A 25,304-nucleotide genomic window follows, 5' to 3' on the forward strand; every position below is an offset into this window, starting at 1 on the left:
GAAAGTAAACCAAAAGGATAATCAGGAGCACAGCTGGACAAACACCTTGCAAGGCCACAGGTTGATTAGTGCTCAGAGGCAGGCTTCACAGAAGAGCTCCTCTGTGTCCTAAAGATCTGGTGGAATGCCTGCTAAGACCTGGGGTGTTATCAGGAGAGAGAAGCATTACTGAAAATGTGGTGGATGAGTAAGCACATGTAATAAAAGAGAGGAAATGACTCAGAGACAACACTAGGGAGCTAGATGGGGCACCATGGGCCCTTGGGGACTCTGCTGGTCCAGGCCCAGCACATTGGGCATGAGAGAGCGCCATGATTCCCACCTCAGAGACATCATGTTGCGGGTGCCCAGGGCTCCTGGCAAGGTATGTACACACCCAAGAATGACCAAGCAAAAACGTCCCCTTCTTGCAGACAACAAATACCTGAGAATCCACACCTACCTTGAGATCATATAAAGCAAAAGCCAAGAAAAGCAGAGAGGAGCCCAATGGGAATGGCTGAACCCCAACCTTGAAACTGTCCCACCCCGGGTTATTTGAGATAATCAAAGACCCGTGGAAGTTAGGGCCAGCTTTGGGTGGGTTTCCTTTATCAGCAGCTGGAATCTTCCGGGCACAGGGCTGAGCTTGCATCTCCACATACCTGGTAGAGCTCAGCCCGGTGCTGGGCCCAAGGAAGGCATTCGGCCATAGTGCACTGAGCATATAACACACGCTGAGAGAGAAAGTTTCAAGGAAGCATTTAAATAACTCTCCACATTTCAAAGAATGTATGCCTACCTAGCAGCTGTTGGCGACTGAATTATTAAAAATGAACACTAGAGGATAAGTCCTTCAGTTAAAATAGGTAAGGAAGAAACAATGTCATTCCCCAAACCCACTTCTTTATCCCTCAGGCCACAGAGAGGGACATTCCAACCTCCCTTGAAGTGAGGGCGGTCAGTCAGCCATTGGAGCTGAACGTGGCCAGTGGACACGAGGTACTGAATGACTGAGCGAGAGCCATATGCCACTGCCAAACCTGTGCCTGCAAACCCCCTCATGGTCCCCTGGGTTCTCCACCTTCCTGCCATCTGGACACCCTCAGGGTGGCACATCTCCAAAACAAAGAAACACGCAGAGGAGTCAAGTCCCTCCCCTACTCACTGAGAGCAGTGGCAACAAGGAAACCCTGGCTGTGTCATTCCCCTGAGATTGGCCCACCTCGCATAACATGACAAAAGACAACTCCAGAGAGCATACAAAGACTTGGTCAAGGGAAAGAAAAGAACTGTCCCTGTCATCAGCTCTCACTGTTAGAGACATGCACTTAAAGAAGAGATGATACACAAAAAGAACCCACACAGTTGGCGGTTGACGGTCACAGATATCTGTCTCTGCCCATTTCCAGCTAGACTTGTCCTTACTGCATCGCTTCTTCTTCAAGAATCTTTAAGTACTTCTTTTTGATGCATCAGTAAACATTAGATGAAAGTAAAACTCTGATGTGTGCGTGCTCTGCACCAGAGCTTCTCAAATTTGGCTTCACATTAGCATCAGCAACATATCCCTCATCCAGTCCTGCAGGGTAGACGTCAGCCGTCAGCATTTAAAAGCAAAACAAAACAAAACGTTCCAGATGATTCTGTGAAGCCAAGTTGAAAAACTATTGCCCTTAAAAGCAGCTTCAGAAAATTCAGACAGGACTGTGCTACTGTTTAGATGGTGAATGTCCCCCAGAGGCCCATGTGTTGGTCCGCAGGGTGGTGTTATTGAAAGGCATGGAATCGGGGCTGGGGTTGTGGCTTAGGGGTAGAGCGCTCACCTAGTATGTGGGAGGCCCTGGGTTCGATCCTCAGCACCACATAGAAAGAAATAAAGGCATTGTTTCCAACTACAACTAAAACCCATAAAATACATTAAAAAAAAATAAAGAAAGGCATGGAACCTTTGAGAGGTGGGGCCTTTTGGGAGGTTCTCAGGCCTCTCAAAGTGTGTGCTCCCAAAGGGGATTGTGGAACTCTGGCCCTTTCTTCTCTCTTTTGCATCTTATCCATTAGGTGAATTAGGTTTTGTTCTATCACACATTCCCACCAGGATGTGCTGCTTCACAACAGACCTAAACCAACAGGGCCAATCCATCACAGACTGGAACCTTCAAAACTACAAGCCAAAAATCCCCTTTTCTCTCTACAAGTTGATTATCTCAGGAATTTTACTATAGTAATGAAAAAAAAAAAAGACTAATAAAGATTGCACCAGGAGACAAATAGTGACTACTCACACATGGGGATGTGCAAGTGTTATATCAACAAGAATAAAAAAATTGAATAACTCGCACATTGCTGAAACACAGACATATGCCAGATGTCCTCAGACATTAATGAAAAAGTAACAGAACTCTGCAAGTAGTACACTTTTACCTAACTCTCCCCCACCTCTTTCCCTGTCTGTCCTTACTTCTTTTTAATTCTTCATAAGTCCATGATGATTATAGACCTCTGCTTTGGTGCCGACAGGACTGTAAATACAAATGGGCTTCAGCAAAAAATGTGTCTATCTGCTCCAACAAAAATGATCGTATGTATGTTATTAAACCAAAAACAAAATATAAAAATAAAAACACATCAAAATTCTATAACAATGAAAATAAAAAAGAGAAAGAAATATAATCCAGAAGCTCCATGGTCCATGTTAAAACTATTGAGTTTTTATAGGCATAATGGAAAGTCACCAGGTGTCTCTAAGCAGGACAGTGGCATCGCCAGATTTAAGACTCAAAAGAATGGTTTTGACTTCTCTGTGGAAAATGGACAGGAGGGAGATGAGAAAGGAAACAGGGGGGCCAAAGCCACATGGCTCAGTAATTGACAGACATGGCTAATGACCCCTGGGACCCAGGGAGCCTGCTAGTGTGATACTCTGGGTGCTGGTAATGACTGTACATCTGTGAAGACTTAGGCTATACTCAAGATCACTTAAGGCACTGTACTTATGTAATTCTACTTTAAGTTGGAGAAGAAAAGAGTGAATAACTTTTTTAAAAAAGATTTTACACTTATAAATGAACAGTATGTCTTTACTTTGTTTATTTTTATGTGGTGCTAAGGATCAAGCCCAGTGCCTCACACATAGCAGGCAAGTGCTCTACCACTGAGCTACAGTACAGCCCCAGCCCCAAGAATGAATGACTTCTGGATAGGGTTGGTGGTGCACATCCACAATCCCAACTACTTGGGATGGTGAGGCAAGAGGACACAAGTTCAAGGACAGCCTCAGCAATTTAGCAAGCCCCTGTCCAAAACATTTTTTATTTTATTTTTTAAAAAAATTTAGCTCATTGGTGGAATGACCCCAATACCACAAAGAAAAAAAAAGAATGACTTTTAGATTAAGAAGAGTGATTTTTCAGTCTCAGACTCTGGAACGGGCAGGATGAAAGCGAAGAAAGAAGACGAGGAGCACGTTTCTGAAGAAAACTTTTAAGAGTTTACAACACACCATCTTGAGGTGCCCATAAAACATCTCAGTGATGATACCTAGGAGGCAGAAGTCTGGAACTCAGGGAACTCGGGGGACATAGGTTAGTCTTGGGAGACACACAGACACAGGAGGAAAGGGCAGCATAAGAAGTTTAGAAGAAAAGAAGGTGAAAAATGAACAGGGAACTGAAAAGTGGCCAGAGAACCAACCAGAAATCCAGAAGGATGGAGAGCCATGCAGGAGAGCTGGGACAGCTTGCTGCAGAAAGTGGGTGGCTTAAAGAGGCTGTGGGATCAAAGACACACCTTTCTGTCCCCAAGAAGGGACATCTAGAAAGTTTTGAGTGAGAGGGGGCTGGGTAGTTGGTAGAGTGCTTGCTCTCATGCACAAGGCCCCAGCACCACCAAAGAGAGAGAGAGAGAGAGAGAGAGAGAGAGAGAGAGAGAGAGAGAGAGAGAGAGAGAAAGTTTTGAGTGATAATGCTAATGATCCAGCAGAGGAGGAAAGGTCAAAGAATCAGAGGCAGTGAGGCTCAAAGACAGAGCAACATCCTCAGGAAACAGACAGGAGGCATCCAGAACACACCTGCAGGAAAAGAGCACACAGGGTGCAGTGGGCTGGCTAGTCTCCTAGCCCCAGATGTGATGCCGTATTCCCTAGATTCAGTGCAGTGTCAGCAAATGATGACCCTCAAATCAGACCTGCTGCCTGTTTTTGCACATAAAGTTTTATTGGTACACAGTCCACTTTACCATGTTTGCATCCCATCTGTGAGCACAGAGCTGAGTAGTGCAGCAGAGGTGGTCTTAACCACAAAACCTAAAATATATTCTTTGTACTTTTATGTTATAGTTTAGATGTGAGGTGTCCCCCAAAAGCTCAAATGTGAGGCAATGCAAGGTTTGGAGGAGAAAAGATCGGGCTATATCTTTAACCTAACCAGTGAATAAATCCCTGATGGGATCAACCGAGTGGTAACTGGAGGCAGGTGGGGTGTGGCTGGAGGGAGTGGTTCATGGGGTGTGGCTATGGGGTAGATATTTGAATCTGGCAAATGGAGTCTCTGATTCCTGATCATCATGTGAGCCACTTCCCTCCACCACACTCTTCCACCATGATGCTCTGCCTCACCTTGAGCCCTGAGGAATGGAGACGGCCTTCTATGGACTAAGACCCCTGAAACCATGAGCCCCCAAACAAACTTGTCCTCCTCTAAAGTTGTTCTGGTTGGGTATTTAAGTCACAGCAGTGAAAAAGCTGACTAAAACACCTTACACCTACTTATTGTTGGCATCTGACAACCAAACATTTCTCTTCCTGTGAATCAAATTCCTGAGCCACGTGATTTTCTCAAAATATAAATCAGATCACTTCCTATCTTGTTAGAAGACTTTGGAAACAGCTCTTCTGTCTAAAGAATTAAGTTTAAAAGTCTTAGCAAAGGAAACAAAACCCTAAAGACATGGCCCTACACCAAGCAGCAGGATTCTCTTATGTCAGAGAGAGTTAAGTTCAAGTCGTGGGTTTGCTGCTGAAAGCTAGTCTCTTTACAAACTGAGTTGCCAGCCTCAGCTTCCCCACACACTGCCCCTAAGGTTCCTTAGAGCATTACACACAACTGAGCCTTCTCGATGGACTTCAGCTCCCTTTCACTGCCTTTCCCACCCCATTTCCTGCTGCAGAATTACAGGAGCACAAGCCCTGACCCATGCCCTGCTCTGCTTGGTGCCTTTCCAATCCAGGACCTAAGTTTTCTTCAGCATTCCAAAGCCATCAATTCTAGAAACAGAAAAAGACCAAACACTCAATTATCATTCCAGGATATAAAAGACACAGTTAAGCAGAAATTTCTCACATTCTGAACTCCACCCCCAATAAGCCAAAAAAAAAAAAAAAAAAAAAAGAAGAAGAAGAAGAAGAGAAAGTGAAGATCCTAAACCAATGGTCACTCTGGATTGTTCATCCTGCTGAAAGCTGGCCTCTGCCAGACCCTTTCCTGGGTGTCACGTTGCAAATAGAAACAGGCCTCAGGCCTGTTCAGTGTTAAACAAAAACAATGGGAAGCCACTGTTTAGGCTGGGCTCCTGTACTAGCCCTCAGTACCAGATCAAACTAAAATGGAATCACTTATGCTAACTGCCTCACAATCAAAACTGAAGCTTTGAGGCTCCAGACTAGTTTATTTATTTATTTTTTCTGAAAACAGGAGACTCCAGTCTACCTGAATCAGTGCAATAAGGAAATCTACTCAGCTTCAACCCCTATGAGAAGGTAACCTGATATTGACCACCCAGTCCCTTCTCCACAGTTCTTCCCTGTTTCCCACCCTACAAAACCCTCTGCTCTGTCAGATCCCAGCAGGATCTCTCATTTATTTTGTAGAATGAGGCTGCCTTGATTCACAACTCATGAATAAGTGCCAATGTGATGTGCAAGTTAACCGGCTGTAATTTTGTCTTTGTACTTCTCTGTTATCGTAAAAGGTCATATATAATAAAAAGACCATAATAAACTAAACCCTAATGGCCCAACACAATGTCTGAAAAACTGTACTAGATAAACCAAGGTCAAATGCTGACCTTATTAATTAGATGAGGAAAAAAAAATTTCAAATGAGTTTTTAAGTTCGTATGTATTGTTTTATTTTTACATTTAAAATTATGAAAGCATAAGATTCCACTTAAATGGGTGCACAAAAGTAAAATGAAGAGGTTAAGAGAGGTGACAGTCTTAAAAATGAGACGAATAAGTGTGGACTGGAGGCCTGAAGGCCTGTACCACGTGCACAGGATGGAAAACTGGACCATAAACTCCTGTCTAGTTCCAAAGAGGCTTATCTTCTTACTCATTTGTTTATTCATTCTTTCATTTCTGGGCTAGGGATTAAATATTTTCTGATTTTAACATCACTAGGCATCAAGAGAATCTTTTGAAAGTAGTAACACATTTTATCCACCAGAGGGCAGATCACACCCAAGGAACACTAATGGGCTCCTGTAACCAGCAATTTATACTTTCAGACTCAATTTTATTCTCTTAATTCCACAGCTCCACACACCCCCACCCCCAAATTAAAAAGAAAAGAAAAAAAAAAAAAAAGAACTGCTGGAAAGATCTGTTAAAAATCAAAATACATTTTAGTGAGAACTATATTCTTAAAGTCTGTTTCCTGAGTTAATTTAGATATACAGTTACTCTTTTCTCATCAGCCTTACAAAATGAGAGCTTTCTGTTTGGGACTTATTTCCCACTCCCACCCCCTTAATTTTTAAATACTATGGTCTTTGGAATAGGAATGTCAACCTCTTTTTATTTTATTTACACACACACACACACACACACACACGTGCACAATGATCTCATTTGATTTCTCACTTTCTTCCTAAACTGCCCTGTCTAGCAAGGGTATATTAGTCATGCTCTCATTTTCTTTTCCACTGAAAGTAATAAATACAAGCAATTATCCATGAAAATACTTAGGTATGTAAGTGGGACTAACAATTTGATATCCTTAAAAACAGGTTAGGTTCTCTTTCTGTTCATCTTATGAAATTATATACTGTATGCTGATATAATGACCTTTAATTCTAACTTCAAAACTTTAACATAGTCATCTAAGAAACAAGCACACAGTGCTTCTACTGAACTATAAGTCAAGTCATATTATTAGGCATGTTATTCTTAAAAGCTGTTTCTATTGTAAGAAAGTGGCTTCACTTTGATCAACAACAAATCGGGTCAAATGAACGTCTACAACTCACACACACACATTGTTAATAGTAACAGGGAATGAGCACAGTTGTTCCCATGTGTGTAATGCCCATCTGTTAGAAACACAGGAAATCACCACAAGGACAACAGGTCAAAACCACCCTTAAAAACACTCCCCTGAAAGTCGCTTTCTGAATGGCTCCTGGAGGTATCACACAGAGGGCCCACATCAAAAGCTGTCAGAAGGGTTCCATGCACTGGTACCTGGAAAGTTCCCGGCACAGTGTCCAACACACCACAATCCTTCAAAAAAATAGCCAATTATTTCTTCCTCACCTTCAATTAGATACCATAGGGGACAGTGTCAACGTGTCTCAGGTGCCTTCAGTTAGGGGGACTCTCCATTCCCTTGCCTGGGTTTTGAGGATCTTGAGGAGAGGCTCCTCTGGCGCACCTGCCCCACGCCGCCCCCAGCAGTAGGTGTGGCTTCCCTGGTGGGAGGACTAGGGAGAAAGGCTGAGCACACTCACCTGTTTGATCTGTTCCTCACCCTCTGGGAATTGGATTCTCACTACAACTGTGGCCACCAGCTACCTGGCTGTACCCATTCACAACCAGGTGCTTCTGTCTGTCTGTCGGTCTAATTTTGGGCTACAGTGCTGGCAAGCCCAATTGGCTGGAACTCTAAAGATGGCATATGGCTCTCCATCTGTCTTCTTATGCCTTATTTCCATTTAATTGGAAATCAGTGTGGGGGGCCAGGATGGTTTTCTTATTGTCCTCCTCCAATGCAAACATCTCATTGAGCCACACCCCAGCCCTATCTCACTAGTTGGTTAGTGCCTCATTAAGTTGCTATGGCTGGCTCTGAACTTGTGATCCTCCTGCCTCAGGATCCTCAGCCGCTGGGATTACAGGTGGGCACCACTGTGCCCAGCTACTCCTTTCTTTTTAAAATAATAATTACTGTGCCACAAGTGGGAACTGGGAAGTCACCTAAAACATATCAAAATCTTTCACTTTTGCAGTGTTATTAGACCATCACTCCTCAGTAATGCTCATGTTCCATGAATAAACACCCAGACAGACAAATGAATGAAATGCTTGGATAGTCCATGGAAACCTCACTACAACTGACATTCATCACATCTGCTTTGGCAATCATCCAGGGGTGTGCTGATCACAACCAGAACACAATTCCAATTTAAATAATTAACAAGAAGATGCAAGAGGACATCACTAAATACATGTGATGAGATCAATGTGAATTAATTAATAATGGAAATTAAGAATTTTCTTTTTTCTTTTCAGTACTGGAGACTGAATCTTGGGTCTTACACATTCTGGGCACTAACTTACACCCTCAACCCATTTTAATTTTATTTGGAGACAGGGTCTTGCTAAGTTGCCCAGGATGGCCTCGAACTTGAGATCCTCATGCCTCAACCTCCCAAAATGCTTGGATTACAATCATGCACAATTATACCCAGCAAAACCAGAAAATATCTTTTTTAAAAAATACATATTTTCTACTACTGTTGGACAGTTCTTAGTGATAAAGGTTTGATGGTGGGGTTCCTAGTTCTTTATTTTCCAAAATGAGTTGGATGTTGTCTAAAATAGATATGACAAGTACATTTTTTCACTACTAAAAAAACTGAAATAAACATGTTCTTGCATCATTCTTTTGCCATATCCATACTAAATCCATTTCTGTAGATAATTCAGGGGTAAACATAAGAGGCACCCGATTTTTTAAGTCTTAAATTTGGGACATTCTATCTGGAGTAATTTTATCATATTAGACTAGAGAAAACAGAAAGCTTTTTTGAGGATACAGGCATTTTGACTAGCATACATAAAACATTAAATTTGGAAGAACCATGCAGCATTTCCTTAAACAGACAGCACCATGCCACATAACTGAAACAAACCAAAGAACAATTAAGGCAAATTGCAGGCAGGGAGTGAAGGAGTGAGAAAATGAGAATGAACAAGTGAAAGGAGCAATTCTAAGCAAAGAGCCCAACAACATGGTACATCTGCTTTTTTAAGATTTCAAAGTTAGCTCTTCTAAGTGCATGTTTTCTGAAAACTGCAGTCATGAAACTACTCAAAACAGAAAGCTCCATCTGAGAAATCAGGTAGAAAAAATCTGAGAAATCAGGTAGAAAATCAGGTAGAAAAGCCTTTCTCCAGGTCTCAGAGCAGGTGTGAGCTGGGTGAATCCTAGTGATGCCCTCCTTCTCCAGGACCAGAGCCCATGTCTCCTCCCGCGCGCCCCCTGGCGGCCTGAAGTAGCCTTGCACGTTACCTGATAAGGACGCACTGGTTGTCGTGGCGCTTCCACAGGCATCGGTAGCACTCGTTGGCGATGGCGAAGATGTGCGGAGGGAGCTCGCCCAGGTGGCGCCTGCTGTACTGCTCCATGGTGGCGTGCTCGTACAGGCCAGCGATCGGCTGGTAGGGGTTCACCGAGGCGATGATGGAGCCAATGTAGGTCTGCAAGCACAGGGATGGGGACAGGGATGCAGGAGTTACACCCAGGGAGCCTTGGCCGATGATGACTTGCTCTCCAACACCGCAAGTTTGACAGCAGTTCCACATCCGCACGCCAGCACGACCCACTGGTATGCACTACAGTGAAAGGAGACCCCTATTCCCCACTATCAACTTTCCCCCACCCTTTCTGGTACAAATTTTGACCTTCTGCACAAACGAGTGGGGTCATTTCAAAGTGGGCTTTCAGAGAAAGGTAAGTAAGAGGGGAGGATGGTGAGGAGCCAGGCCAAGCCCCTGCCTGGGTGGTCTCCCTAATCCTAATCCCTTCCCTGGAGCAAAGGAAGCTGGTTCCAGTTGGCTGCTCCTGGGGTGGCCCCTACAGGAGGGTTAAAATGGTAAGGGATGGAGAAAATAAAATAGAGGGGGGTGGGGTGGGGGTAGAGGGGGCAAGCAGAGTTACTTAATGCGTGCTGACTTCTGTCCAGGGTGATGAAAAAGTTCTGGAGGTGTCAGTAGTTATTTGGAAGCATAACAACGTGGATATGCACTTAAAATAGTCAAAATGGCAAATTTTGTGTCATGGGGAAGCCACAGCTTTTAAAAAGTGACAAGACCGTTGGGAAAATGCTAAGCCTTTTTCTAGTAACCACAGTACATCACAAAGTGCCAAATAACTTATCTGGAACTTAGATAATTGCCAATCTCACCTTTTTAGGACAATCTCAAGGCCAGGAATTAAATAAAAATTTCAAACTAACTAAACAGAAGCTATAACGTCACTAAAGCTTAATACCTAGGGTCCCTTCCATAGAGACTTGTACTTCCTCAAGATGCTAGGACAGTTTGGTTACCTGGTTTCTAGACACAGGGAGGAAGAAAATCAAATGTGGGTGCAAGCAGAGTCCTGAAACTGCCACCACCACCTTTTGTGGAACAAATGCACCATGCTAAGGGCTCTATAGAGTGTTAGGGGCACATCCGTGTCCCTCTCAAATTCATGTGCTGAAGCTCCAACCCCAGTGCCTGAGAATGGTACTATATTTGAAGATAGAACTTTTAAAAAGGAGATTACTTAAAAATAGACTATTAGGGGCTCCTAATCTAATCTGACTGTGTCCTTATAAGAGGAAATTAGGACATACAGAGACACAGGGACGTGCACTTGGAGGAAGGGTCACATAAAGATGCAGCAGCAAGAACATAGCCAAGAAAGGAAGCTTCAGGAAATTAATCCTGCGGACACCTTGATCTTGAAGTCCTGACCTCCAGAACTCTTAAGAAAATAAATATCAATTATTTAAGCCATCCAGTCTGTGGGTCTATGTTATGGCAGCCCTGGCACACCACACAGGGTTGGGGTGGGAGGCTAGCCCTTAAATATTCAAAATACTCTATGAGGTTGGTGGCATTTATTTTTTCAAATGAAGAAACTGAGGCATAGGGAGAAAATTTTGCAGTCACAGACACAGAGCCAGTAAGTGGTAGAGATGATATTTGAATCCAAGCAACCTAATTACAGAGGCTTCTCTTAACACATTCATTAAGTATAGCAATTCAATAGAGCAAAAAGCAAAAAAAAAAAAAAAAAAAAAACACACACACAACAAAAACAACAACAACAAAAAAAAAAAACAACAACAACAAAAGAAGAAAATCTAGACAGAAAGTCCGAACATGCTGAGAACCATATTATAACAATTTGTAGTAATTTATAGTCATAGTAACTTCCAGGAACATCAAGTAAAAAATTATATGTTCTATATAACTTTTTCAAATATAAGACAGTCTATAACATATTTTGGAAATAATCTGAACCCAAAAAAGTCAAATACAAATAATATTACCATAGCAATTCTTCTTATAGAATTGACACAGGGAGGAAGTAAATCAAATATGGGTGCAAGCAGAGTCCTATAATTGCCACCACCACCTTTTGTGGAGCAAATGCATCATGCCAGGGGCTCTACAGGGTGTCAGGGGCACATTTGTGTGCACAATTCTTATAGGCTTATAAAAAAGAATTCATTCAAAGCAGATACTCAAAGAATTACTTGGGCACCCCTGTTCACAGCAGCACGATTCACAATAGCCAAGAGGAGGAAACAGCCCAGATGCCCATTATGAATTCAACGGAGAAAGAGGATGTAGCACATCCAAACTATGGAATATTATTCTACCAGAAAAAGGAATGAAGTGTGGGACATGCTACAATGTGAATGAGACCTGAAAATATGATACCAAGTTAAAAAAGCCAAATCCCTTGAAAGAGAAAGATTGATGGCTGCTAAGGATGGGACAGAGTGGAACAGGGAGTGACTGCTGAACGATGGAGGGTTTCCATCTGGGCTAAAGAAAATAGTTTGGAACTAGACCGAGACTTTGGTTACATAACACTGTGAATGTACTAACACCTCTGGTTTATATAATGATTCATTTATAGCATGCACCTGGCCCTTGGTTCAACCCCCAACACTGTAAAAATAAATAGAAATAAGATGACTAATTTTGCATTGCTACATTTCATTTAATTTAGTATTAGGATGTACATTTACCATGAATGAATCTTTTTTTTTTTTAAGATACACCTTTACCTTGGATATTCTGTACCTCCTGTTTCTAATATATTTGTATGAGTGTTGTAAAATTCTGAACTGAGCCCTCCACCTTTTTCTTGGTATTGGGGATCTAACCCAGGGGTTTGACACCACTGAGCCTCATTCCAGCCCCTTTTTATTTTTTATTTTGAGACAAAATCTCACTGAATTGCTTAGGGCCTTGCTAAATTGGTGATCATCCCAACTCAGCCTCCCAAGCTGCTGGGATTACAGGCATGTGTCACCATGCCCAGCCTGAGCCCTTTTTTCTTAATGTACTAATGCACACATAAAGCAATCACTAATTCTAGTCATTAACATAAACTTTCTTTGAGGGAATGCTCATTTCTGCTAGAATCTCACAACCATTTCACCCCTTCATGGTTGGGGCACCTCACCGACCAGCATCTTTTAGACCATTGCTCATTCTGACAGGGTGGGTGATGCAGTTTTCCTATAGGGACAGGAGGCACGATGACAAAGGTAAAGATATAACACCCCAAATGATCTTACAACTATTTCTATTTGCAGTAATTCACACTATACTTTGCCCAAGAAGAGTTTCCTATGTTTCAGGCTGAAAATGTGGCAGCTGTGCCAGTTAGACCACACACAGCCTGGAAGTCACAGTCCTGCATGCCTTCCCCACACAATCACCAGTGCTTCCGGAGGCCAAAGGAAGCTGGGTATTCTTGGCAGCAGCTGTTCCATGTGAAGGCAGCCCACAGAATTTGCAAAGATGTGGTCCATCTCTCAGTGGTAACACATGACGAGGATCACACTTTTCCCTGCTGACCTGGTCCATTGCCACACAGCACTAGTGCCACCAACTGCAGATGGCCTATGACTTGAAACTCAGAAAAACCATTTGACACATCAAAAGACTGCTCTACAGAGCCATCACATTTCAGGAGGGAAGGAACCTCTCACACCACGGCCTCAAAAAGCGCATGCCGCAGAGGTGCAGAGGAAGGGGCGAAGTGCTGGGGAGTGATACTGGTCAAAGTAGATTGTTATATTATACGCATATATGAATATGTAACATCAAATCCCATCATGATGCCCTATTACAATGCACCAAAATAAAAAAACGTAAGAGAAAGCACATGCTATAGGGGTGAAGGACAAAACCTGATGTGCTTAGTTTCGTTACAGCAAGACGTCAGTCATGGTCAGTGATCACTGTGGTTCTACTGGTTGTGCATGTTTTCTGAAACCACACTGAGCTTCAACACCTAACTCATAAGAAGGTAAAGATGCACTGCTCAGCTGTCAATCAGCTTAGTGAGTTACCGTGAAGAAAGCATGGTACCTTATTATCATGCATTGTTATGAAATTAAAAGCTCCATGTTAACACTGCTGACTTTAACAAAAAAAAAGCCTCGATTTTCCCCATTGTAATAGAAAACTTCAGAGGGGTACAGCTCATACCCTTGTGTTTTTTTTTTTTTTTTCTTTTCTTTTCTTTTTTTCATACCCTTGTGTTTTTAAACCCAGGTTAGTGTAGTTGATTTAACATGTTTTAAGAATTTTTATCTCACCCATACTCTGCCCATAAAAACTATGCCCACTGCAAGTGAGGTTATCTTCTAATCTACACTAAAATCTTTGCTACTTTGTGGCATGGCCTGCTCCTTCTCCACCCTGCAGGTTGAACGTGTCTTCAAATCCCCTGAAGAATAAAAGGCAGAAGGCTTTTCCATCCTCAGGCCTGTCCAAGGGATGGCTGAGATGCTGAAAAGTCTTTGCAGACAAAAGATAGTTGTTAGAGCTAACTTAAAAACTTGACGGAAGATACCTAACTAGGCTTTGATTTTACTTTTCATTTAGAACCAGGCAAACATTCAATGAAAAGAAAAATTTCAAAATGACTTGCATTTTTGACACATTTAAAACTTTCCCTGCTAGGACTAGGGATGTAGCTCAATGGTGGAGCACTTGCCTAGTGCGAATGAGGCCCTGGGTTCCATCCCCAGCACCACAAAGAACGGGAAAATAAAAAAAACCAACTTTTCATCTTTCAAAGTAAGCATAAATATAAAAGTATAAGCACCTTAAAAGCTGCCTGCTCTCAAGTACTGACAGCTCTTCATGCCTCGTGATCCACTCTTATAGCTTTAATCTAGACCACGCACAGAATTCTCCTACCCGAAAAACGTTTGGGACGCTTCTCTACTTAAGTGTGAAATAAACTGCTGCACCTGATTTTTAAAGACCAAACATTTACGGTAAATGACAACATTCCAACATGACCTCTTTGCAAGTGTAAGTATTACTGTATGGTCCTCTCTATTCTGAAGTTGGGAATCCAACATTCATATTGTGAGTAAAAAGAAATCTGAAAAAAAAAGTACCCTAACTGGCAGTTTAGGCCATATTTAATACTCTTAGCAAAAAAAGGGAAAGCAAACACCCTGGGATTAGGCAGGAATGGGGCACTGTTAATGAGAACAGAGTTTCAGCTTTGAAGGATAAAGAGTCCGGGAGGCTACCCAACAGTGTGAACACACGTAAGCATTCCTGAAGTACAAGCAGAACAATGCAGAAGATGGTAAATTTTACGTAACAAGTATTTTGCTACATACTCATTAAAAAAATTAAATTTAAAATTTAAAAGAAAAATTAAAAATTTTCTTCTCTTAAAAGGTGAAACGAATCTCTTCTAACTGCAAAGTGAGATTTGCAAAGAAGCCCAGGCTGCAGGGTAAACAACAATATGTTCCCTAACCTTAATGAAGTTTCAAGAGTATGTGCCTTCAAATTTTAAATCAAAATGAGAAGCAAAAATGCTGCAGTCACAAATTATAGATCACTCAGCAAGGGAGAGGACAAAAGACATTTACATTCTCAGGGAGGAAGTAATTTCACCAGAGTTAAAATAATTAAGAAAAACATTTTGTCATGGATGACAGTAAATTCCACAAATGCACACCCACATACCAACAGAGATAAGAGAGTTGGAGACAAACTTCAACAACCTGACATCTCCTCTTTAAATTAAAAAAAAAAAAAAAAAAAAAAAAAAAAAGCAAGGAAAATGTAAAATGTGTATCTGGCTGGTTACAGAGAGAATCTGATTTTTTATTTCCCTTTTAAGGATTTTAAGAAACCTTATCTCATTAACAATCGAAACGCTGGGCTGGGGGGTTCATTTCAGTGGTAGAGTGCAAGGCCCTGAGTTTGCAACATATAAACATACAAACATACATACATACACAAATAAAATTCCCTTATAGTGCCCCCATTTAGTACCAAGGGTAAACAAGGCTCTTACAACATGAATGCACAAGCTTTACTATTTTACCTTGTCACTGACATTATGTCACTGCTTAAAAGGTTCTGGGCATCCAGAAACTTCTTCCTTGTTGCAGATTTAAATTAAGTATACATGTTTCCAAAACAGCTTTAACTGACATTTCCTAATCCCCTGGCCAAGAGGGCTACCTGCCCATCATCAGCTGCTCTGACATCATCCTGGTGCGGGTAGGCAGAGGCCACTGCTCCTGCTCTTCTGGCAGGAACAAGGTGGCCGTAAGATGCTCTTTCTGTAGTCTCGGAGTGGATGAGTAACAGTGAGGATGGGGACCCTCGTTTTGACAGAGTGCCATCTCATGGATGTAGAGTGACTGCCTTCAGCCATGTACAGAATGCTGCCCAGCCCCAGGTCTCCATGTCCTGAACACTCCACTTCTAATTATGTCTAGGATCCACCCTCTTTCCTGCCATCTACAATACCTGCCCTGCTCAGGGACTCAACTTGTTTTGACTCAGTTTCTACAAAGCCTCCTTTCTCCATGATTCCCACAGTCTTGCTCCCTCAATCCAACCTCCAAAAAGACTGATATCACAGCACAGGTCCTAATGAATTAGTCATGCACCACATAATGATGTCTGGGTCAATGGATGGCCTGCATATACAACAGTGGTCCCATAAAACTAAATTTCACAGTGATATCATAGCCAACTTGGTTTATGAGAGTACACTCTACAATGTTAAATGTGACCACAAAATAGCCTAAGGACACATTCCTCAGAATGTTATCCCAGATGTTAAATGACACATGACTATATTCTCATAACAGGTTATCAAAGGGGGCAGGGGCTTCAGTCCATTGAAGGTCTTTACTATTAAGCTCTTACTGTCTGTGCCTATGTACATGCAGCAGGGCACTTCCATATCAGCTAAAACAGAGGTGTAACATGAAATGGCGATCACAGCAGTAGTTCACAATGGTCTATTCAAAGAAAGACAAGTTACAGTATTTGAAACTTTGGAGGTTCACTGGCAAAAGCAGTATGGCCAAGGACACCACCATCCTCCCTACCCCCACCTTAAACACAACACCTCATTTATATTTGCATGGATGACTGTGTCATTAAAAAAAACAACAACAACAACAAAAAAAACAAGGCTGCGTATTTCAGAGATTCGCTGAGCAATAAGGAAAGTCCAATATGCAACATAAATAAAAATGGCAGCTGGGGCAAGAACAGCCTTGTGTGAAGGGAAGACAGTGTCACAGGAAGTCCTGAGAGCTACAGGGGGTGGGCATTTGTTGCATATTTCTATCGTTTCACATTCTACATAAGGCTATTATTACCGCTCCAAAAATGGCCATGATGACTCTGTGCAGCTTAAGACTATGAACACATGCCACCCCCAAACATGAGGCAGGGCCAGGTACCAGTTTCCTCATGTTGGATTCCAAATTCCACAAGAATAAATAGCCTGGTCACTTTAACGGCTGTTCAGAAATAGAAAGTACATCCTATTTTGAAGCACACAAAACAATTTTCTAGTCGGAAAAGTTCTACATACCTCACCAAAAAATACATTTCCTTGCCCATTTTAATAATTTGGAACAGCTGTATCACATATTGCTTTAAAATGTTGGGAGAAACTCACTGTGTTTCTTCAACCCAAAATGTACCAATTCAAGGTTTGCAAAAGACACAAGAATAGGGACTCGGGCTGTAGCTCAGTGGCAGAGCACTGGCCTAGCATGTGTGAGGCACTCAGTTTGATCCTTAGCACCATGTAAAAATGAAACAAATAAAATAAAAGCATGTTTTCCATCTACAACTACCAAAAATAAATAAATAAATGAATAAAGGCATAAGACCTAATATCTAACCCCCACCAGGAAAAAAAAAAGTTATAATTTGACTTAATTTGGGTATATGCATCAAAACTCATGTTCTATATCTCAAATATATACCTTTTAAAAAAATTGATACCAGGATTTGAACCCAGGGATACTTAGCCACTGAATAATATCTACATCCCTTTTTATTTTGAGACAGGGTCTTGACAAGTTGCTTAGGGCCTCACTAAATTCCTGAGGCTGACCTTGAACTTGCAATCCTCTGGCTTCAACCTTCCAAGCCACTGGGATTACACTACACCCTATAGATATCATATTTTTAAAAATCAAGTAAGAAAATTTGTCCTGAAGCTGCCTGCCTTGGTCCTAAATCTCTCTGGGCCTAAGATTCTGATCAGTAACAACAAGGCATCCTCAGTTACCCACTTGATTATTATTTGAAAATGCTACATAAATCAGAGATATTTATTATGGTTATTGCTAATGAAAATAAAACTTTTCATCATGTGGTCCTGCAAAGCTGGATGTAAATCAGCTGAAATGCACTGGGGAAACCAGTTGTGTAGAATTGTGCCATGCACACTTTCCCTAAAGGAAAGAATTTTTTTTTTTTTTTTTTTTAATGGGAAGTGGGGGTACTAGGGATTGAACTCAGGGGCACTCAACCACTAAGCCACATCCCCACCTCTATTTTGTATTTTATTTAGAGACAGGGTCTCCCTGAGTTGCTTAGTGCCTCATCATTGCTGAGGCTGGGCTTTGAACTCATGATCCTTCTGCCTCAGCCTTCTGAGCCACTGGGGTTACAGGTATAGGCCACCATACCCGGCTTAAACGGAAGAACTGTTAAGAATCATTAGTCAGATATATCCCCGACCTACCATTCCCCTCTTTCTTTCTCCCTCAATCATCCCAGCTCAATGTGGCAATAACTCACTTTCTAAATCTTTACTTTGAGTGCAACTTCAGTTTAAGTTACAAATCCATATACTGAGTGGTCTACTAGACATCTTCCCTTGGACATCCTGAGATGGCTCAAACTCAACATGGACAAGACTCTTCAAAACAGCACATAGTTACATCCTGACTAATAGCACCAGCATCTATCCAAATGGGTAGTCCAGTAATCGTATGGAAATTCAGTCTCCTTGCCCACCAAAGCCAATTAAACTCTTGGACTCTACTTCTTCCACCAGACTTCCATGATTGGCACACCACCATTCCCATCTGGTTTACTGGTCACCTCTCCTCCCGGATCTGATGCCTCCTGCACTCATTCACCAACCTCTTGCCAGAGTGGGTTTTTGAAAACATTGGTTTGAATTTGACTCCTGCAATTTCCATGAGTCCATTCAGCCTCATTAACTTGCACACAGAGCCTGTCCTTGCCTGCTTGTGGCCATCTTGCCAGCAGGTGGTGTGTAGCCTTTTCTCCAGTCTTAAATCTAGATCAATGCATCATGGTATTTTTATCACATGCTGATCTGCTGCCAGGAGAGCCACCCTCCTCCTTGGCAAATTCCCCACACGTCCTGCAAATTCACGGAACTAACGCCTTGTCTGGGAGTCGTTTTCTGACCCCCTTCTGGCTCTGATGCTCATTCTTTGTGCTCCCAGTATTTTTATTACACTCACAGTCATCTGAGCTGCAGTCAATAGGTTAGTATCTGACCTCACCAAATCAATTAAATGCCTTACATTTCTGTAATTTTTTCAACAATTACTGTGAACAAAAATAGTTCTGCAGCCTTGGAGTCCAGTACAGAGCCTGGTACCTGGGCAGGGCTGAATCAGTGTAGATGTGGAGGGGGCACATGATCTGACCACCAATCCATCAAAGAAATTTGTGTTTAATTTTGTTCTAGTGCTCCATGCTCACTGCCCTCTACATAACAAAATTTTTTTGTCTTGGTCCAATTACACAATGAAAATCAGTTTCAAGCAATTTTTAAAAATGTTAAGTATGCAAGTATCTTGAAAAGAAGTCAAGATTACAATAGATAACTCATGAAGCCTGGCTCTTAGAAGTTCTGGCATTTCCACTTCATTTAATGAATTTCTTTTCCTTTTTAAAGACTGACTGGGACTTATTTAATTTTTGTTTGTTTGCTTGTTTTGTTTTTTAGGTGCTGGGAACCAAACCCAGGATCTCCCATGTGCAAGGCAAGGCCCTACCACTGAAGTAAAACCCCAGCCCTCAAGTGAATTTCTGACTCAAATCCTCTCCTTGTTAAAAACAATCTGAACAGAGGGGGAAAGTAAAGAAAGACAAAAACAGTTTCTAATTGCCACTATCATGTGCTGATGTGGAAGTGGCCACTAAAGAGCATAAATGTTTGGTAAAGTTTAAAAATATATACAGTCAAACAGATGGTTATAATTGTCTTCTGGCAACGTAAGTCTTGATTTCAAGTGAGAAAAGAAAAAAAAAAAAAAATCCCCAAGCCAAGAACCCCTTGGCAAACTGCATCACATTCAGCTGTTCCTGGTACGTGTCACACACCAAGACTGACCATCCGACCTGGGACCATCCTGTGTCCATGAGGAGCACACTGCCACTGGATACCGCCTTTGGAAAGGGATGGAAACAAACCTAACAGTCTACTTTGGGAAGACGCAATTTAAGGAAATGAAACACACATTTTGATCTGCATGTCCCCCAAAGAGAAAACTCTGTCCACGGCAGAGCTTGGCTGGTCTGCGCAATGCGAACAGCTGTGATCTCCCTGCAGGTGAATAAAATCAATAGTTCTTTAATTGGCTGGTGACTGCTAACATTCACAGAGGCAGGCTTCAAAGTTAATTCAGGAACATCAAACACATTTACAGATTCGGGCTGGAAAGCCACCTAACCAGAGAGGGATATTTTTTGAACCATCTAAAAATACATTAGCTGTGAACCATCTTTTGTGCTTAAGAAAGCATGTATCTTTAGACACAGCCTCACTTCTTCAAATGGGCTCCTTTGATTCTGATCTTTGTACTGTTTGTTCAGCAAGACCAACAAACTACCCAAAGGGCCGGGTGGAGCATGGATGGGCTTCCTCTGCAGCCCTCCTCTACTCCATAATTGCAGGCGAGCTCCCAGGTTCTCTGCGGCTCCCCGTGATGTGGTTTTGAGCCGTTCCTTAGTGGTTGGGAGAGGAGTCTCCTCCATGCAATTGCCCCAGAGCTCCACAAGTCCTCTAGTGGAGGGAGTGTGCTTCTCCTCCATTTGGCAAAAGACAAAACTGCCTCACCCTGGAGCTTGGCAGTCCCTGCACTGTAGACACAGGGCTCAGAAACCTCGCCTGCTCCTGTCAACACTGTTTAGTTGCTGGGCACATAATCTGAGATGATCTAGGCTCCAGAGGATACAGTAGGAGAGACATCCAAAACCCACCCGCCCTTCCTGCTCTCCTCAAGAAGCTGCCAAGACCATCAGCACCATGTCTCCTCACCAGCCTTCCTGCTTGACAAGGCTGGATCAGCACTGAGGATGGAGGCTCCATCCTCCCTCCCCATGCTTCCCAGATCTACTCTCTCACTTCCGTGGCTCCACTGGTCTAAAACCCTCATGTCTTCACCACTGAATTCCTGCAACCCTCTCTCAGCCAATCTACTCTTTCTATTGGCATCTCCTATCACCTCCCTATCCGCTCTTCTAAACATATTTTCTCAGGGAAATTTTCCCTTCAAAAACCTTTATCCAGGGCTAGGGATATAACTCAGTTGGTAGAGTGTGCCTTGCATGCACAAGTCCCTGGGGGTGGGGAGAAAGAGAGAAAGAGAGAAAAAGGAAGGAAGGAAGGAAGGAAGGAAGGAAGGAAGGAAGGAAGGAAGGGAGGGAGGGAGGGAGAGAGGAAGGAAGGAAGGAAGGAAGGACCTTTATCAAAAATGGCATGCTTGGGACTGTGGTTGTGGCTCAGTGGTGAAGCGCTTGCCTAGCACATTCAAGGTTCTGGGTTCAATCCTTAGTACTATATAAAAATAAATAAATAAAATAAAGTATTGTGTCCAACTACAACTAAAATACAAATATAAAAAAAAATGGTATGTTCTCTATACCATCAATCCCAAACTTTTCAGATTAGCTGCATGAAGGGAGGGTCCTGGCCTGTACTACTGACAACCTGGGCCAGATTCCTCCTTGGGGCAGGGCTGCGCTGTGCACCTTAGGATGGTGAGCAGCATTCTTGCCACTAGTCACTAGAAACCATTAGTTTCCCCTCACCTATCTGTGACAACTAAAAATGTTTTCCAATATAGCCAAGTGTCTTCTAGGGGTAGGATCATCCAAGTTGAGAACAAATACATTATGGTTTTCTAACCTTCCTGCTTATTCCACCTCATTGCTCAACATTCCCCAGCAAACATCTGAATCCAAAGCAAGAACAGCCTTCTCTGGATTCAGTGAGGTCTATACACCAGATTATCATCTCTCAATCTTTCCACATGGGGTCCCACCAGCCTTTTCTTCTAATCAACATTTATACTTCCTTTAGAAAGACCATCCTCTCCATAGAGTTTGTTGTATCAAGTTGAGGCTTTCTGACCCACCCATAGGTTCTCTCTCCCCAGCTCTTACTCTTTGGACCATGAACATATACCCAGCCATTCTTTCCTGAAGTCTTAGGAATGTAACAAGTATAAGTCCTTGTCCTCACCAGGTCTTATCAGGTAGCAGGAAGAGAAAGGAGAGTGAGGCTCTCATTAGAACCTCCCTCAGAAGGGGCCCATTCCCCCCCACCCCATAGCAATAAACGCACAGCCAGGAGGTTTAGGGTAGAAGCCAGGGGTGGTTGGGAGCCCGAGTGCTGGGCAGAGGTCTCCACTAGAGGATGGGAAAGTTAAGAGCAGGAGCCTCAAACAGCAAGATCTGGAGTTCCAGGAAGGGAATCAGCAGTAGGGCACAGGACAGGGGTGCTGCACAGCAATGGCAGGAGACTGGGCTGCCCTAACAGTAAGAGCACCAGCAGCATGGCTCAAGCCACGTGGACCAGACACTACTGACAAAGATGTATAGCCCAGGGAAGGCGTCTACTCACAGCATCAGTTAAGGGGCCCAGGTAAGTGTTAGGGGCAAGGTCAAAACCAGGACTAAGTCACCCTCACGTGACGTTTCACTCAACAAGAGACTTTCTTCAATTGTTCAAGATGGTATGCTGGGCACTGGCCTTGGTTTTGTCTCCTTGCTAAACTCTGGGATTTGAGGCTAGGGCCAATGCTGTAAACTTCTTCCAAGCCCCATCGAACACAATGCCAAGCTCAAGGCAGGAGCTTTTTAAACAAATGCTTACTCATAGGAGAGGAACAAGTTGGATAGGAAGCTAAGTTTCTAAGGCTTTTACCTATTTTAAAACAACCCTGCCAGATGGCGGAGGGGGGGGGTAGCTTTAAAAAAACAAATTAACAAAGCAGACTTTTTGAAAGATTAAATTATTCATATAGAGCTGAAGAGGAGGTTAGTGAAGAAAAGGGAGGCTCAACTTTGATTTGTTTAGCCTGAAGGCTTTTATCTTTTCATCATTCTTTACAGCACTTCAGTGGAAGATGCAGAAATCTGGAGGGAAAAGAAATAGTTTACTAAGTTCTGATAAAGTCCTTAGACAAAAAGCCGGGTCCCCAAGGAGAAAAGCTAAAGGTCCTTCTTAGCAGAAAGAGCTGACTTCTCTACCTGGAGGTAATTCCACTCACCAGCAACCTGGGTGGCCTGCCAGCTCAGAGCACAAAGCCAAAGGATGATGGGAAATCCACACACAAGTGGGCGGGAGTGGTGAGCACAGGGACAGCAGCTGAGACCCTTCTCATAATGAGAGGCAAAACAACAGCTCCTCCCCAAAGACATTCACAGTCATCCCTACAGCCTAGTCAGGTATAGAAATGGGTCTTTGCAGATTAAGCATGAAAATGTGATTATAAACCCTGAGATGGGGAGAATACCCTGTGGGTGTGACCAAGAGACCCTAGCAGGGAACCCTTCTTGGCTGTGGGTGTGGGAGGAGGCAGAGGCAGAGAGGAGGAGAAATTTGAAGCTACAAGAAGGACTCAATCACCAAATCAGAGACCAAGGGATATGAATTCTAGATGCTAGGAACAGCACTCATGTGACATTCAGCAAGAAAACACGGACCACTGCCCACAACCGGATGGAGGAGGAGTGATCCTCCATTAGAACCTCCTGAAGGTGGGGGAGCAGCCCTGCGACCCACTGCCTTCAGCCCAGGGAGACCCCTATCAGGCTTTGGACCTACACAAATGCAAGGAAATAAATTGACTATTTTAAGGGGGTACACTTATGGCAGTGTGTTACATCAGCAATAGAAAACTAACATAATACCTCTGGCAAAATTCAAGTCATTCCCGCCCCACCACAATCTTTTAAAGACACAGGCAGGTATTTCTGAGATGAAATTCAAGGTAGAAAATAGTGGTTTTTTTGACAGTGGTGGTTTGTTTCTATTTGAGTACTCTGGCAGGTGCTGCATCCCTCACAAATAACCTCAGTGGTAATAGTGAAATCATGGGGGCTGCCCTATGGATAATAATACAATTGTCCACAAATCAGAGGGAGGCATATATATGAAAGCACAATTAACTGAATTGAACTGCAAATTGAATGCACGAAAATCCTGAGTTTTTCCCTCAAAACACAGGAAAAAAGACCTTCAGTCAGGAAACAGGACCATGATCCTATTCAAAGGAAAGGATTGGCTGGGCAATTTAGCAATGAAACTTAACATCATTATTATTTAAAGGGAAAAAGAAAAAAAAAACTTACAAAGGCTCTGCCTTTGTACTCTTAGATAGGTTTTTCCTTTCAATGGACTTATGAACTTGAGTCTTTTCTGTAAAGACAAAAAACTATGAGTTTAGAAATGCTTAAAAGAGACATACTCCAATAAAAAAAGAATCCTCAAAATCTAGCTTCATATCTTGGTATCAACTAGAATAGGCTATTTGTAATGTGTGGCAATTATTTTACAAACGTTTATTGCACAACTACCAGGCGCCTGGCAGTGTCCTTGGCTCAAGGAAGGCAAAATAAGTCCTTAAAAAACCTGGCAAGTAGTTACATGACAGTGTGGGGGATTTAATAATGAGAATAGCTGCAGAGTGCAGCAGTAGCAGAACCCTGAGTAATGGGTGTTCCACAGCTAGTTAATTCACTAGTCACATGTAAACAGATTTTGGAGAAGGAAACAAAAGAATAAATGCACATTCTGCCAACACATGCAAAACGCAGAATATGTGGCCACTTTTACATAAACATGGATAAACATTACCTTTTCTGAAGAACATATGGAAACCATTCTAATCTAGAGACTTAGGGTAAGCAAGCCCAGCAAGTCAGAGGACTACAACACGATTGCCAGGGCTGCCTGAAAACATTTGGCAAATATTAGGTCAATCTGGCAAAAATGACACTTTCACAATGTAAAAAAAGGCAAATAAACATACTTTTTTTTTTTTTTTTAAAGTTGGGGAAAATGAAGCATTAAATCCACAAATACCTGGTTCTTCCTCTGTCTTAACCCTTCCTCCCCAAGCTAAGGGATACTGTAGAGGAGGAAGCCAGCATACCTGGGGTTTTGGGCAAGTACCTCCTAGTCATTTCAAAGGCTGATACTATTATTAACCAGAACCCCAACATTAGCAAAGTTACAAATTACTCCTAAAAATTACTAAAAGGTCAGAATTTTTCAAGTATCAAAATTTGGCACTTTTTAAAATTATATGAATTTGAAATTGATAGTTTACTATTAAGACTTGCAGAGAGGTATATGGAAAGGGGAAACACACAGGTCAATAAATCTTTACTTGCAAAGAGGAAGATGGAAAAAGGAAATAAATACAGAGATCAATAAATCTTCACAGACAGTGTAATATCTGTACTTTAATGTCAAAAAGATATTAGAAGTAATTTTTACATATTACTTTATAATATA

The 25,304-nt window shown here is 42.3% G+C and overlaps 1 protein-coding gene across 1 annotated transcript in view; it reads right to left on the reverse strand.

The window, feature by feature from the left end:
• The window catches only part of Myo10 (myosin X), a 206,216-nt gene that overhangs the window by 100,121 nt on the left and 80,791 nt on the right, over positions 1–25,304 (reverse strand). The window contains exon 4 of the mRNA XM_076857320.2: positions 9,489–9,676. Within this exon, the coding sequence (XP_076713435.2) occupies positions 9,489–9,676 (188 nt within the window). The remainder of the gene's footprint in view (positions 1–9,488; positions 9,677–25,304) is intronic.

This window comes from Callospermophilus lateralis, chromosome 5 (assembly GCF_048772815.1).
Source record: "Callospermophilus lateralis isolate mCalLat2 chromosome 5, mCalLat2.hap1, whole genome shotgun sequence".
In the NCBI taxonomy this organism is placed as follows: Eukaryota; Metazoa; Chordata; class Mammalia; order Rodentia; family Sciuridae; genus Callospermophilus; species Callospermophilus lateralis.